This window comes from Colobus angolensis, unplaced genomic scaffold (assembly GCF_000951035.1).
Source record: "Colobus angolensis palliatus isolate OR3802 unplaced genomic scaffold, Cang.pa_1.0 Scaffold142, whole genome shotgun sequence".
Lineage (NCBI taxonomy): Eukaryota > Metazoa > Chordata > Mammalia > Primates > Cercopithecidae > Colobus > Colobus angolensis.
In genome coordinates, this window is record NW_012114511.1 from 2,796,641 (window position 1) to 2,812,321 (window position 15,681).

At 47.0% G+C, this 15,681-nt stretch overlaps 1 protein-coding gene across 3 annotated transcripts in view; it reads right to left on the reverse strand.

The window, feature by feature from the left end:
- Window positions 1-8,316: 8,316 nt before the first annotated feature.
- The window catches only part of KLHL3 (kelch-like family member 3), a 124,105-nt gene continuing 116,740 nt past the window's right edge, over window positions 8,317-15,681 (reverse strand). For 2 of the 3 annotated variants that reach the window (XM_011935266.1, XM_011935268.1), the window contains exon 15: window positions 8,317-12,927. In XM_011935266.1, the coding sequence (XP_011790656.1) occupies window positions 12,899-12,927 (29 nt within the window). In that variant the 3' untranslated portion in view covers window positions 8,317-12,898. The remainder of the gene's footprint in view (window positions 12,928-15,681) is intronic. The other variant, XM_011935267.1, reaches the window with a different exon arrangement.

Here is a 15,681-nt window from a genome sequence, read left to right on the forward strand (position 1 = left end):
CATGGGGGTCACATGCTAAAGCGACAATCTGACTGTGCTACTTCTACCCATAAAGCCTTCTGCAGTGGATGCAGTGGTGTGTAACCCACATCCCCAAAGGCACTCACCCCTCTGGCCTGCTTAGAGTGTTCATCTGCTAATGCTCACAGATGAGCTCCTCTCCAGAAACTGCCCTCTGCCAAAGGGAGCTGCCTCACCCAGTTATATGACCTGTGGGGTTCGAAGGTGGGGGGATGCACATTCACTGACTTTTTTATTTCCATGCCATAAAATGCACCCTTTTAAATTACAATTCAGTGAGTTTGGGTATATTCACAAAGTTGTGCAACTGTCATCACTGTCTCCAGAACATTTTCATCACCCCAGAAAGATATCCCAGATACCCCAAGCCCATTAGCAGCCACGCCCTATCCCCCTCCCCTCAGCCCCCGGCAACTTCTAATCTACTTGCTCTCTCTATGGATTTACCTGTTCTGGATTTTCATATATATGGATGCATGAACCATGTAGCCTCCTGTGTCTGACTTCTTTTACTGAGCATGTTTTCAAGGTTCCCCCTTATGGCAGCATGTACCGCAACTTCATTCCTTTTCATGCCAAATAATATTCCACTCTGTAAATATATGACATTTTGTTCATCCATTCATCAGCTGATGAACATGTAGGGTTTTTTTTTTTTTTCCACTTTGGGGCTATGATAGATAATGCTGCTATGAAAAGTCACATACAAGTTTCTGTGTGGTAATGTTTTCAGTTTCCTTGGGTATATACCTAGGAGTGGAATTGCTGGGCCCTATGGTAACTCTACATTTAACTTTTTGCAGAACTGCCAGTCCATTTGCCAAAGAAGGTACACTATATTATTTTCCCACTAGCAATGTATGAGGATTACAATGCCTCCATATCCTTGCCAATATTTATTATTGTCTTTTTTATTAGAGCCATCCTAAGCAGTGCGAAGTGCCATCTCACTGTAGTTTTCATTTGCATTTTCCTGATGGCTAATGATGTTGAGCATCTTTTCATGTGCTTATTGGCCATTTGAATATCTTCTTTGGAAATTAAATCCTTTGCCTGTTTTAATTGGGTTATTTATCTTTTAACTGTTGCATTGTAAGAATTATTTATATTTATGGATACTACACCCTTATCAGATACATGATTTGCAAATATTTTCTCCCATTCTGTGGGTCTTCTTTTTACTTTATTGATGGTATCGTTTGAAGCATTGAATTTTTTAATTTTGATGAAGTCTAATTTACCTATTTTTTCTTTGGCTGCCTGGACTTTTGGTGTCAATCACTAATTTTGCAAAGATACAAAGGGTTGTCTCCCTTGTGTCAACTCAGAACAACACTGAAAGGCCATCCAACTCCAGAACTCCCATGGGATTTTCTGAGGCTTCTGCTGCAGCTTCTTCACCCTCTACCGTCTCCTGCTTCCCTCACCCCTTTATGGCTGTTATTGCCAAAAGCACTAACCAATAACATTCTGCATGAAAATCTCAGCATCTCAGAGTCTGTTTCTTCGGACACCCAATCTTAGACACTTTTGATGTTCCCTCATTGACCTCAAGACAGAGGGTCACCTCCTCACCATGATTTCAAGTCCTTTTGTGACATGGGCCCTGCCCACTCTCCAGCCACATCTCTCTCCACATGTTCTCCTCATTCACTATGATTCAGCCACACTGAAGTGTTTGTGCTTTCTCATAAAGGCCATCTCTCTAGCCACCAGGCCTCTGCACTTGGAATTCCTTCCTCCTTCCTCCCTAACACCTACATCTATCCCCTCACCTGGTAGACAACCATCATCCATCCAAAATTATGACTCAGTTTCTCATCACTGCCACCAGGACACTTGCCCCGACTCTCTCAGTGCTTCCACAGGCCCCTTCACTCCCTAACCCTTACGCTTACCATACCATATTGTAATTTCCTGTTGATGACTTTGTTCCACAACACGACATGAACCCACAAGGACAGGGATCCTCTCATTTACATCCTATCCCTAGAGCTGGCACAGAGCCCGACACTCATGAAGCACTCAAAAATATGCAGTGCATGCATGACACAGGCAAAGTACAGAAGCAGCTCAGAGAAGGCGGCAACTAGCTAGGGTCTGCTTCAGAAAGGGGGTAGCTCCTGCCCAGGGCTTCACAGTGGACAGGAGTCCCCCGGGCTGGCAGTGGGAGGGCTCCATGACACCACCCCAGAGTTCCGGAGCTTACTTTGGCACCCCGTGATGTATAGCTGGCATTACAGCAAAGCCTAATTCTCTCATTCACCCCACCCATCTCCACATGGGCCTCCGGAGCCACCTGGGGCTGGCCCGCCTGCATTCACAGGCTCCTGGTACCTAGCAGTTTCCCAGATCCAGACAGAAAATTTCTGCTAGAAGCTGCTAGAAATCAAACTACCCTTTCTAGGACATGCATAAAGTCTCATCTGGCTGCCTAGAGATGGTTTTATGGGTGTCCTTATCTGGACTCTGCAGCAGTTGCTGGCATCAGGACAGACAGTTCCTCAGTTAATCATTCAAATAGGAGGTCTGGGTTACATTAAAATGATGGATCTGTGGCTGGAAAATACATTTGGAATGCCCTATGAAGCCTCAGCCTTCCCCTGCACACTCTCACCTCAGATCCAGGCTGCTGCTTGCAGGTGGAGGTGAGGTCCAGAATGAGGGAAAGGCCCGCAGGGGGCTGTTAGCTCCCCTAGAGTGCGGGCTTCCTCACCCTTGGAGTGCGCTGCCTGTGCGGACCTGCTTGTCCTGGGAGGGCCTTTTATCACCAGTGTCACACTACTAGTCATTCACAGGCAGATTCAAATCCACGCTGTCCAATGCAGAGCCCATGCCCTTAACCATTGTGCCCTATTGTCAAATGGTGTTTTGAGACTAGATCTTCCGGTTCTCACTCCACCCTCTCCATGCTGCTTCACATCCTCCTTATGAGATGCAGGGCAAGGCCCAAGCCCCTCCAGCCCAGATATTCCTCCCTCCCTACTCCATGCCAAGGCTACAGTCAGGCCCACACCTGGGGGACACAGACCTGGGACAGCCCCTTGGCAGCAAGCCTGCTCACATCATCTGTGACCTCCTTCAGCTCAGCTAGCTGAGGACACCACTGGACGGGCTGTCATTAAATGTGAGGATGTGCTGGAGGGCAAGAGGACAAGCGAGTTGGGAAAATTGCGTCCAAGAGGCCAACACCAACTCTCTCCCACCTCCACCCTCCAGTTTGTGGCTCAGAAAGATGGATGGTGCTGCACAGATGGGTCATTCTTGAGATAAAGTTCATAGATCTTGCAGCTGACAGGTCTTTTCAATCAGTGCTTCAGGAAAACTTCCACAGCTGATAAATGAGCCGCCACTAAAGCCTCAGCAATGGGCTCCTAAAGGTCTCCATGGCTTAGGATTTCTCATTTATCCTGCAATAGGGACATCCACTGTTGATGCCAAACAGAGCAAGGAAGAAGGCTGGAGTGCAATTGTGAGAGGAAGCCTTCCTTGCCCAGCCCTATTCCGAGCCCCCACTCTGCATCCCCTCCGTAGATGCCAAGTGCACAGGGAGCACCCTTAGTACTCACTGACAAGAAGCCCTGCATACAGTCAGTATCCAGCCAAAATAACCTACAGGGCAGATGCTAGAGAATGGACCAAAAAGACCTGGACTTTTGGATCCAAGAAAGCAAAGTCCAAGCTGAGTGGTGGAAACGAAGCCACATGGCATTTGGAGACACAAGGCTACAAGGACTTTCCACTGTGGCCTCACTGGTAGTTGCCCAGCTAATGTTTATTCTCCCCTTCTTTCTCCCAAGGCAAACTCGGAGTTTGTTTGGAGCAGCAGCATGCCCAAGTAAAAGTATTCATCTGCCCCAACTTGCTTGCAGCTGGAGCACTGTGAGAATGTAAAGGGTGCTCTACTAGGGATTTCTGAAAAGGTTTTGCTTTCCTGTCGCAGGCACTGTCCACCTTCCCCTCCCCTTCCTTTTCATCCTGTTGTGCGGATACCAGAATACCTATGGAGCATCTATCTCACAACATGCTAAGGATGGAAGAACAGGAAGACAGCAATACTTGGGCACCAGGGAGCTGCTGTGCCAGCCCTGGAAAACCAGCCTCTGGACCTGTGGTTATGTGAACAAAGTAGTCGACTCTTTGGTTAAGCCACTGTAGTCATCTTGCTGTCACCTGGAACCAAACACAATCCTGTGTGATAGAATCCAAGCTTGGAGAATTTCATTGACTTCCTTAACCTCTCTTGAGCTTCAGCTTATCTATATAAAGGGAATAAGATGATAATATTCATTCCCCCCAGTAAACTACTCACTATGCACAGGCACCACGTGGAGTGTTTAGCATGTGCCACCCACAAACTGAGAAAGTGACCATTGTATACAACAGGCAGAGACAGTGCACACAATAATATCTGCTAAGGCTACCCCACAGGACTTGTCAATCAGATGAGACCACATGGGAGATTCCTTAGTCATGTCAACACTTACACACATGCTTACCAAAGGCCACATTCCCTGGTGTGCATAGAGTCGAAACCAGAGGCCTACTCTGAAAGCAGGAAGTAAGCTCCTGAGACTCATGCCTTCCACCCCCTCCGAGGGAGGGGGAAAGAAAAAGGGATTTCAACACATTGTGCCAAATAGAGAGCAGCTAAGTGGCCACAGGTGAAACCAGGCCCTGCCAGATGGCTCCACTTGGGGCATCCTTCAGAAATGAGGTTCTACTTATCAAAGATCTAATGTTTTTTAAAAAAGAAAAGAGGTCCTAGGTGTATCTCCTGGCCCAGACAAGACCCTGGGACAGGGAGCTCGTCCTTTGTTGGTGTACCTTCTGTCCACACACACTCCAGTCCCTCGAGCCTGCACACAGCCAGGACATCTCCAGCACCAGCGCCCACCACCAGAGACTCAGAGTGTCTCATGCTGGAGGCCGCTTCTGCCAGGCCGTGCCTGACTCCTGGGGCCTGAAGTGGCTGCCTTCAGTTTTAGGGCCTTCTCATGTTCATCTCCACAAGCTCACAGACGTGGCGCATCATCCATATTTTACAGATCAGGGCACTGGATCTGAGAGGGGAAGAGACTCTTCAAACCCACATGATCACCCTTCCTGAATTCAGACTTGAAGTCTCCTGACTCTAAAGCTTCTGCTGACTCTAAAGCTTTGCATCTGAACCGTCATGCTGACCCGTCCTCTGCCAGGAATGACTCTTGCTCTGTCTTACACTCTCGCCCTCTCATTCTCTCTCTCTGGGTCTCTGCCTCTGTGTTTCTATTTGGATGGTATCTCTTCTTCCCTGGCCGTGTGTGCGTGTGCGTCATCTTTTTTATGCTTCTGCCTCCCTGTGTTTCTGTGTGTCTCCATCTCTCACATTCCGTCTCTTGCTCTGTGTGAGTCTCACCCGCGTTCCCCCGGTCTCTGCATGTCTCTGTCTCCCCCGTAGCTCCCTGTGACTCTCACTCGGGGGCATGTGTTTCCCCTCCTCACCCACCCCTGCCCCCGCAGCACCAGACTGTACCTGCGTCTTTACCTGACCATGCTCCTTAGAAACTCAAACTTCCATGTCCACAGGGACCGCCTGTTCTGTTAGCAGTTGCATCTCAAGTTCCCAGCAACACGCAACATAGATAATGGATATATTCTTGTTGAAGGAGTAACTGTTGAACACACAGAAAAGAGAGAAAGAAAGACTCCCAACACTGGGAGGGATAGTGGGGTCTTTCCTAGAGGCAGCTGGGAACTAGGAATGGGAAGGAAAGAAAAACCGAGGAAAGAGGTCTAAAGCCAAACTTTCCAGCCTTTAGCTTACAATTAGGAGATTCATCAAAACATTTTCATCATGCCTGTTCACTGGCAGGGTCCAGGGTTCTAACAGATTAACAACACGTGCAGCATAGCAGTCAAAAACTACCACCATGGAAGATGTGGGTTCAAATCCTTGTTCCCCTCATCCTTCAGCTCTCTGAACCCCATCTCCTTGCCAGCTACGTAGGAGCAAGAACAGGGCCTGGCGAGTGCAGTAAATGCTCATAAGGACACACGTTCCTTCGTTTGACAGATAAGGAACCAGAGAGGGAAAAGGATGTGCTGCAGGTCACACAGCCAAAAACAAGGCCTCCTTCCACCCTGGGCCAATAGACCCCCCCGACACCTGCGAAGGAGAGTTGCAGCCTCCAGCGACCCTGGGAGCCTGGAGCAGCCTTTGAAGCTGGAGTGGCCACAGGGCAGGAGTCCCAGAGAGACCACCCTGACATGATGGGGGCCTCCCCTCCTCTCTGTTCCACCCCTGAGGGTCGTGGGCCTCAGGTCTGCAGTCACTGCCTTTCCTCAGCCCCAGAGCCCCCCCCAGAGGCAGGTAGGCAGGCACAGGCCCTGGAGCCTCCACTGGGCTGACGGGAAACCTGGCTCACTTCAGGCACTCGTGGGCAGCTTTGGAGCTGCAAGTGATCTAGAGAAAGCCACATCAAAACTACCTAAGAACAAGAGCCAGCTGCCTCTCTACAGCTCCAAGCCCCAGTCTCCCCACGTGCAAATACATGGGCTGCATCTGACAATGTCTAAAATCCCAGTCAGGGGCCCCTTCCCAGGGGCACTGATCCTGGAGCAGTAGGAGAAGCTGTCTAAGCAGAAAGGGATAGACAATGGGGAATACAGATTCCTACGTGAAAATCACATGAGGCAAACAGAAGATATTTTTATTAAAGTAAAATAGCTTATTAGGGTCAAAAGACACTATTTGTAAACTATAGAAACATAAGTTGGTAGAAAAACCACCAAATATGAAATTACTCTGAAACTTCTCCTGTAAGGAGAAACCAGGCCAGAAGCACAGTGGGGGAAATATGTGTGCCCTGAGACAAAGCCCTCACTAGCCATCAGCCCCTCGCCAGGCCTCTCCAAGGCCAGGTGAGGTCCAGAGTAGGTTGACCGCAGAAGGGGTCTCCAGCCTAGCTCCGGGATCTGCTTCCCTGCCCACCCTTGAGGGCCAGACGTTGGTGACCTCCTAGCTGCAGAATGCACTCATAGGGTATGGCCTCTGGGATTTGAAGATGGCACAGTTCAGCAAGCAGCTTCAGTAGGAGGAGGGGGCCTGCACCTCTTCTCAAGGGTCTGTTAATTAACTCCGGTAATCCTGTGAATTAGGCAGAGCATCATGTGGTCATTTACCTCCATGAGGTGTTATGGAGATTAACTGGAATTAAAGCATTCAGCACAGGGCCTGGCACACATCAAATGCAAAATAAATGCCAGCCGCTATGATTATTGAAACAACCGCAGCCTGAACCCTCTTCTCAGGCTGATGCTCAAATTCAATTGTGGGTCAAAAGAGTTAGTAGGTTTCATCCAGGTGTGCTCCACTGCTCACAACACACCCTCAGATAAATGGATTCACCTTCGTGGGCCTCCTCTGTCCCAGGGGCACACACTCCTGCCCACCTGCTCGGGATCTGTGGGGCTCAAAGAGGCCTGACCTCATTCTTCTGAGCAGTCTAACTGCTCGACAGGAGCAGAGGGTGAGTGGTGACAGTTGGGAGAACAGAGGCTCCAGCAGAGGCCAGCCCAGGAGAGGGGAGAGGAGTTGGTGGCAGGAAAGACACTGCCACCCGAGCCCTACTCACGTGCCTTTCTTTGCTCTTCCATCAACTGTTCCTGAGTGCCAGCTGAGGGCCAGGCACCCGGAGTGCAGGGTGAGTCAAGCAGGCTGTGCCCTCTTGGAGCTCAAAATTTACTTTCCCAAATACAGGGAGGAATCTGGCTAAGGCTTCCCACTCGTCCCTTGAGTCTCTCCAGCTTGAAGATAAGTCTAACACCTCTGTGCTGTCCATCTGTCACCTGGTACAGGCCAGAGCTACTGACCTCTCAAAAGGGCCTGGAACTGGTTTGTTAACTAGAGAGAGAGCTAAGGTCTCTGAGCAGGAGGCTTTGAGGAGTTACAGCTGAGCCAGGGATCCACCCCTACTTCATACAAGGCTCCTCTCCCAAATGGTGATGCCCAGCTGAGCTAGCCATCTTCCCCACCAAACCTGACGCTCCGTGGTTCCCAGTGATTATCTGGCAGTTGCCCAAACCACCTAACACCCTCCTGAGGGACTGTCCTCTCTTGGCTTCATTGAAGAAGGTCTTTGTGGGCCTGGCACTCTGCTGGGGCCAGTGATGGAAACCAAGGAACCCAGATCTTGTCCAGTAGATCTTAAAATTTTTTTAATCCGAAGACATACAGGAATACATCTGTCCTTTTCATGTTTGAGACATAGCAGAGAGAGTGAACTACACAAATGAAATACTGAGAAAAGTTTGCACAGTTCAACTTTTATTAAAATTAAAGGATGGGAAATTAGAACATGATTCCTGTTAAAATAATACATTTGAGGAAATGTTTCTTCAGCTATCGCTGTAACTGCTCAAGCACGTGACAAGTGTCCTTTTACAAGATATACAGTCCCTAACAGCCACGCAGAGAACACCAGACTGAGGATCTTCCCTATGCAACATGTTGTATGGGGTGTCAGTGATCAAGTCTGACTGGCTATGGCAACCACAGGGACAGACACACACATTCAGTGTCTTCACTTCGCTTTCAAAGAAAGTATTTTACACATAATATGCAAATTAAACAAAAAGCACAAGGGTCCTCTATTGCCACTGAAAACGAGGGGAGGGAGGACGGGGGAGCGAATAATTTACAATCTCATAACCAAACATGGCACTAGGGCAATTTGATGCTGCAAATGCCACAGTCCTGTGCATTCCTGCCATGGCTGATGCTATATCCATGAGTCACTGAGTCCCATGACGAAGGCTGCACAGGGGCTATGAGGCTGCAATTATCCACTACAGAAGTAATCTCTTTCAATCCCAAATGCTAGAAGTGCTGCTGGCTCTCCTGTTTGGTCAGTAGAGACACAGCACTGCTGAACATGAGGGGCTTAGGACTCTAAATAGTGCAAATGCTTAAAAAAAAAAAAAATACATTCTAACCTCCTTGCTTCTCCAGGCAAACAGAGCCTTTAAAAACTCCAACTAACTGGAATATGAGTTTGCTCAGCCTCCCAACCTGATCCAGCTAGGTGCAAATGGGGAGCATAGAGGCAATATAAATGGCACCTGTCCCAACAATAATAATAATAATAATAATAAATTTTAAAAATCATGATGCTAATGGCAGATTAATACACAAACCAGAGCCTGGAGTAGAGACACAGCTCAGGAAGTAAGCTGTAAGTGTCGTGTGAGCACCTGCAAAGCACAGGCTTAACACATGGGGATCATGAGGACTGACCCCTCTTCTAAAGGTCAGAGACAAGATGCTCCCAAAAAGGGCATCATCCAGCAGCAAAGGCCTCAAGCTATTGGAAGCTTCAGAGGAACAAGGAGATAGAAGAGAATAAGGAATGGTCGGCTGGACCTAGGACACTATGGGAGTGTGTGCTGGGGGCAGGCCTTTCCCTGAGGCTTCTCCATGCCACGGGTGCCAGCCTCAGTGCCCGTCAGTGGCAGCCACCATGAGACAGCCCAGCCTCACTCCCACAGAAAGCAGACTCCAAAAAAAAAAAAAAAGAAAACACACAATCAGTAGAGATGGGCAAGAGCTGAGTCGAACATAACATCAGTCCCTAGCAATTCAAGAAACACCAGCGACTGGGTTTTAAAATTCAGCAGACTCCCTTGAATATGGTATTCAAAAAAAAAAAGGCTCATCTACCTGGAGCTACTGAAAAATATGCTTCTGGAGGGTGAGAAACAAAAGGAAGAGAGCTACAGGCATGAACTATGTTTGAGAGTGAATGCTGCAAAGAACATAACGCATTATCATGGACAATAAAAAGCGATTCAAACATCTTGAAAAAAATACCTTATAAAAATATCTACATTAAAATTTTAGCCTAAAAGCTACAGCTTCAATTTTATAAAAAGGCAATCTTTGAAAGGATCTGGCTCAGAAATATACAAACATTACATAACAGATATCAAAGTAAGACAGCTCAAAAAGCATCTTAGGGGATATTGCAACTGGCTTGTCAGGAAATAGAATTAAGTATTCTTATTGCATAGCAGAAAATGAGGTCACTTTCATTTGCATAATACTGCAAATTTGTAGATGGAGAGATGCCATTGGGTACTTACGAGAAATAACTTTGGAATTCAGAATCTGACTTCTACATTGTTCAAATCAGTATCCAACTAGCCTCTCGGCTGCTTCTAACCTTGGGCCTCAATTCCATTTCACCACCTCAGTCAGATGGCAGATACGCCACTGGCAAAGCTGCATTCGCAAGCAGCCGTGGCCACCCTAAGTGGGGCAGTAAGAGGCTTCATCTACCACGTGACAAGCACAAACTCGAAAATAGCCTGCTGTGTCCACTGTGGAAGGAGAATCCTACCTGGTAATGAAGAGAGAGCAGGTTTTGGTGGCATCTGTGGGCAGCTGGAGCAGATTGGCTTTGGTGATGACGTACCAGTGTTCTGGTCCCCGTGAGAAAGGACACATGAGGGTGAAATACACACGGCCTCGGCAGCACGCCCAGCAGAGGCAGTGCTTTGTAGGGAGGGAGACATGAGGCAAAACCAATTGCAAAAATCCAAAAACAGAAAACATGACTGACTAGCTTTCAGTGGAGGGACCCTTCCCTGGAAGATGACACACAAAAAATAGCCTCTCCAGCATGAAAGTCTAGCTTCTCAATGGTGGGGGAGGGACGGGGAATTCACCTGTCATCTGAAATTGAGAGCTTCTGTGAACGGCATACATCAGATCCCAACCCCAACCCCATCCCCATCACACAGACACACCAAAACAAGACTCAAAATTTCCTCAGAGAAGGAGAAAGGACATTTCTCATTCCATCAGCTTCCAACCCACAGCCAGGTAGAGTTCTGAAGCCACAGTCATCCCCACTTCATAGTGAGACCAGAGTACTCAACTAAAACATGCCTTGCTTCCTTTGGAGACATTTCTTCCAGGTCCCCCAAAGCTGGATATTTTAGCCTCTTCTGAAGGCTTCTAAAACTTCTGGGTAACTTGTTGTTCTCCAAGCGTCTTGTTGAAGAAACATGTGCTTAACATCAGGAAGAGAAGTTTTGTCTTTAGGAGAGTTGCACATTTAGGGCACAATAAATACACAGTAAATACACAAAGTGGCCCACTGGCGGGGAAGACTCCAGGGTTTCTAACTGCAGGGGTTGGGGGATGCCAATCTCCTGCAGCACCTGCTTGGAAGTAGCCCAGTCGTATCAGAAGTCCAACATCAGGATTTATAAAGTTCCTTGGCTTCCTGTAGGTGGATTCTCAAAGTAGGGAGGGTGTCCCAGACTGCAAGGTATGAGACTATTCTCCAGACACAAGACTTCCCCTGCTTATGCCAGAAATTCCAGCATGAGCAATTTGCTAGTTTACGAACAGCACAACTTTAAAGGTTTTTAAAGACAAATTACTCCATGCACCCTCAAATGCCCACTCCTCAAGATGTTTGAAGTTCTATCATTAATAATTTTTACCTGTGAATTAGCAAAGCTCTTCCCAAGCTCCCTTTTTAAAACGCAAGCACACCTCAGGAGGCCTCAAACCCAGGGCCCACTGATACCTCCTACCTCACAGGGAAAGCAGTAGTGGGGTTCTTGGGGGTTGGGGAGAGGGTGCACACCCTGGAATAGGGGGAAAGCACAAGAAAAAGAAGACAAGGACATTAGACAGACTTGACCACTGTCACAAAGCGCCAAGGGCCAGCTCTAGTGGTATATTCCTTTGAAGCCATCCAACGTCGATCTGAATCACACACGACTCCATCCAACACAGGCACAAATCTATCTTTGTGTTTGCAGGAGGGTGACCTCTTATTTATCCTCCAAACCAGAACAATTCAGGGAGTAAAACGGGGTGCTGTGAATAATTAAACCTGGATATTAAGTATAAATGGGGACTGTCCCATCCTGGGAAAACCTAAAAGTAGGACCCTCTCTGAGACCATTACAGGCAGGAACTGAATCCTTACCACTTTGGTTATTGGTTTTTTGTTTTTTTCCTGTTTTTTGTTTTGTTTTGTTTTGTTTTTTTCAGTGTTACCCGAGGCTTCTCTGAAGAGCTAGTTTTCCCAGCCGAAGAGACATAACATCTCTCAGGCCTGGAATCTATGACATCAAAGACCAATGGCCTAAACCTGAAGACTGGGCAGTTCTCATCTGCTTCCTGTAGGAGAACTCAAGGAAAAACAGCGGGCTGAGAAGCGCAGGGAACCCATTTGTCCCTTATTCTAGCACACAGAGGACACGGTGCAGCTTTGAAAATTCTCTAGTTCTTCTGCAGACAAAGTCACAGTAGTTAAAGTACATAAGTGGGCGTGGCCAGGGAACTGCCCCTCTCACTGGTTATTTCTGGACATTCCCAGACTGTCCAACTGGACCTTCGGAAGAAAGCAGCTTTAGTAGTCTCAGGGTCCCCATGGGACAAATCCAGAAGGGAGGTCTCTGTGATTTGATTTTTAACACAGTGAAAGGATCAGTAGTAAAGAAATCCAGTAGACTCCCACACGCTCACCCCCCAACTTAGAGAAACACCATGTTCTACACACACACACACACACACACATTCCAGGGTCTGTATTGTCCCTGTAGAAACACCAAAACAAAGCCCAAAGGTGCTGCCTGGGGCTGTCAGGACCCAGGCCTATGTCAGGGCATAGGCCAGAGCACCTCAGGGGAGCGGGGGTGGGTAATGGTGTCCACACTGCGATGAACAACACCAGTCTGCCAAGTCAGAGGAGAGCGGTTCTCACAGCAGCACAGACCCTCCCAAGGGAATTGAATCCAGTCACCAAGGTCCTGCTGTTCAGAGTCACAGGCAGCACCTGCTCCTTCCTCCACCTCCTGGCAGTGGGAGTTTGGGTCACAAGGACTTGTGAATCACGGCAACACCTAATAAGAAAGGGGGAGAAAGTTATCATCTTAGCTTCTCCAAAATTACTCAGAGTCCCAGTGAGTTCATGAATCCAAGACAACCTGAGTCACAGCCAAGGGAAATGTGTACAATTTTTATCCTAATATCGAAGTGTCTGTGGACTCAGGCTGCTAGCAGCTGGCCATTCCCCACTCCAACAGCCAAGTCCTGGCAAGACACTTGAACCTATGAGCACAGTCCCTCAAACACCACTGGCTAGTGGCCTCACCCTGTGTCATCACATGGACTCACTGTGGTGACTCCCGTCCCCAGCCCTAGCACCCAGCCCAACAATGCTCAGTGCCCAGGGGCAGCTACGCAGCTCTAAATTTGAATCATTGTAAGAGAAGCGATGGGTGATTCATCTCTACTTTTAGAAGACACTGGAATGAAGTGCAAAGTACAGTAGGCTGCCTTCATGGGAGCAAGAAAGACTGAATTCCAATCCTAGCTCTGCCACCAGTCAACCTGCACTATGGCCTTTGGCAAGTTCTTTGACCTCTTTATGCTCAGTTCCTACACGAATGTCATCTAACAGACCCTGCCAGCGTGACAATCTCAACTTTGATAAATGCTCTAGACATGTACGCTGTGTTACTGTTTTAGTCCGGGTGAACCATGCTCAACACCTAACTATAAATCCACGCATGACCCAGAACCTCACTGTAAGCGACTGAGGCTACATGGCAGATAGTACAGATTGATTCCGTCAACATCCTTCCAACTTGCTGTCCTTGACTACAGCCACCAGTAAGTTGAAAGCTCGGGTTCCCAGACTACCTGGCAGTTAGATGTGCCATGTGACCCAGTGCTGGCCAATAAGACTATAAAGGCAAGTGTGCCAGTGTTGCAACGCTGGCTTTGTTCTTGTTGTGACTGGAACGCTCATGCAAGGCCAAGGGGAGGCAGCAGCCCTTGATAAAGCTGGCAGAACAGAAAAGAGAATAGAAACCTGGTTCTTCGATGTCAGTCTGAGCCCCAAGGCCAACCTTGGATTTCTTTCTACTTGAGACAAATACACTCACTTCCTTATTTAGGAAAGTATCTGTCAGGGTTTCTGGTGCCTGTTGCTACACGAAATCCTAACTTATAGGTGTCTCCAGGCAGGATGGTTACTGGAGCCTTATTTTAACATAGTCCCACAACTATAAAATGTTCTGGTTGAAGATGAGATTGACAGAACATGGCTAAAAGCAAGCCAGGATACCCCACTGGAGATATTTTGCTAAGACATCTATTTCCTGTTTATTCCTGGCTAAAGGTGCAGACATAGAAGCTTCGAGGCAGGCAGAACCTGAGTCCAGGTGCCTGGTCTTGACAGCATCTTACTTGAATCTCAGACATCTCTTTCAGAAGGTAGCTTTTTGTTTTTGAAAGCAGGCTCCTGTGTTGCTTTTTCATATAACCTTTATCTTGATTATAAAAGTAATATATTCTCATTATGGGAAATCTGGAAAATGCAGAACACAAAGAAAAAAGCTTTAATCCCTTCACACAAAGAAAACCACCACTGTCTTTTTGGAATACTTTCTAGCATCTAATAAATAATCACAATCATGTGCTGCATGGTGTCTACTGCCAGGCAGGCATTGTGCTTAGCTGTTCACCAGTATTTCATTCTTCACTGCATTTCATTCTCACAGCACCCTAAAAGGCTTAGTCTAATTTTATTCCCATTTTACAAATAAGACAACAGGGGTTCAGTATGATAGGATATCTGGCCCAGAGACTCAGGGCTAGTGGCAGAGCTGGGATTCAAATTCATATCTGACTCCAATATCCATCTGCAGAAGCAGCAGCAGCTATTCAACCCCCACTCCCGCTACCAGCAATACAGGACTACATGTGTGAGTTCACAAGGTTCACACAACTTTGTATTCTTTTTTAACCTAACAGGCTATTACAAATGTTTTCTCATAACACTAAAATATCCATACACTATACAAATATCCCATAGATTATTAACTATTTCCCTCATGTCAGACATTAAGTAATTCTCAGTTTTTTCCCATTATGAGTAAGGCCCCAATAAATAACTTTGTCCACAAATCTTTGCATTTTGGAGCATTTCCTTAGACTTTAAGATAATAGACTCAGTAAGTGGGTTTGAACATAAAATTGCAGGTTTGCTTGTCTGCTTCCTACCTACTTCTGGAGAGGGCAGACAATGAAGAAAGGTACGTGAAATATTCAGCATATATATGAAATTCTAACCACCCACACTTAACTCTTCCCCTCTCATTAAGGCACACATGGAGTCAAGGGAAGATCCTCACTTGTCTCACTCATCCCAGAACAGAATTACTCCAGGATCAAACTTCTTCTAAAATGTTTTATACTTAGCCAAGAAAAGCATTAAAAGGTGAAAAAAACTCTAAAGGAAGAAAAAAGTTAAAGTCCATTGCAACAGAAGTCTTACGTTGAAAGAATGTGCTGCAAACTCCTTCAAATCTGCACAGCACAATCTTCCTCTGCAGTCAAACAAGATGGAATGACTGACCTTTTAATGCAAAATGGGAATTGGAAGAAGTATGGATTAAAAGAGATAATGACTATCAAATACTTTGGATAATGCTTGGTATGTTCTGTGTGTGCTGGATAAATAATGTTATCTCTATTCCACGTCCTGGAAAACCAGATACAAGGAACTGAACTACACTATGGATATATATTCGCTCATCTCCCCATAGAGAGAAATACCAACTCTGACGCCACCCCTGCCCCTGCCACTC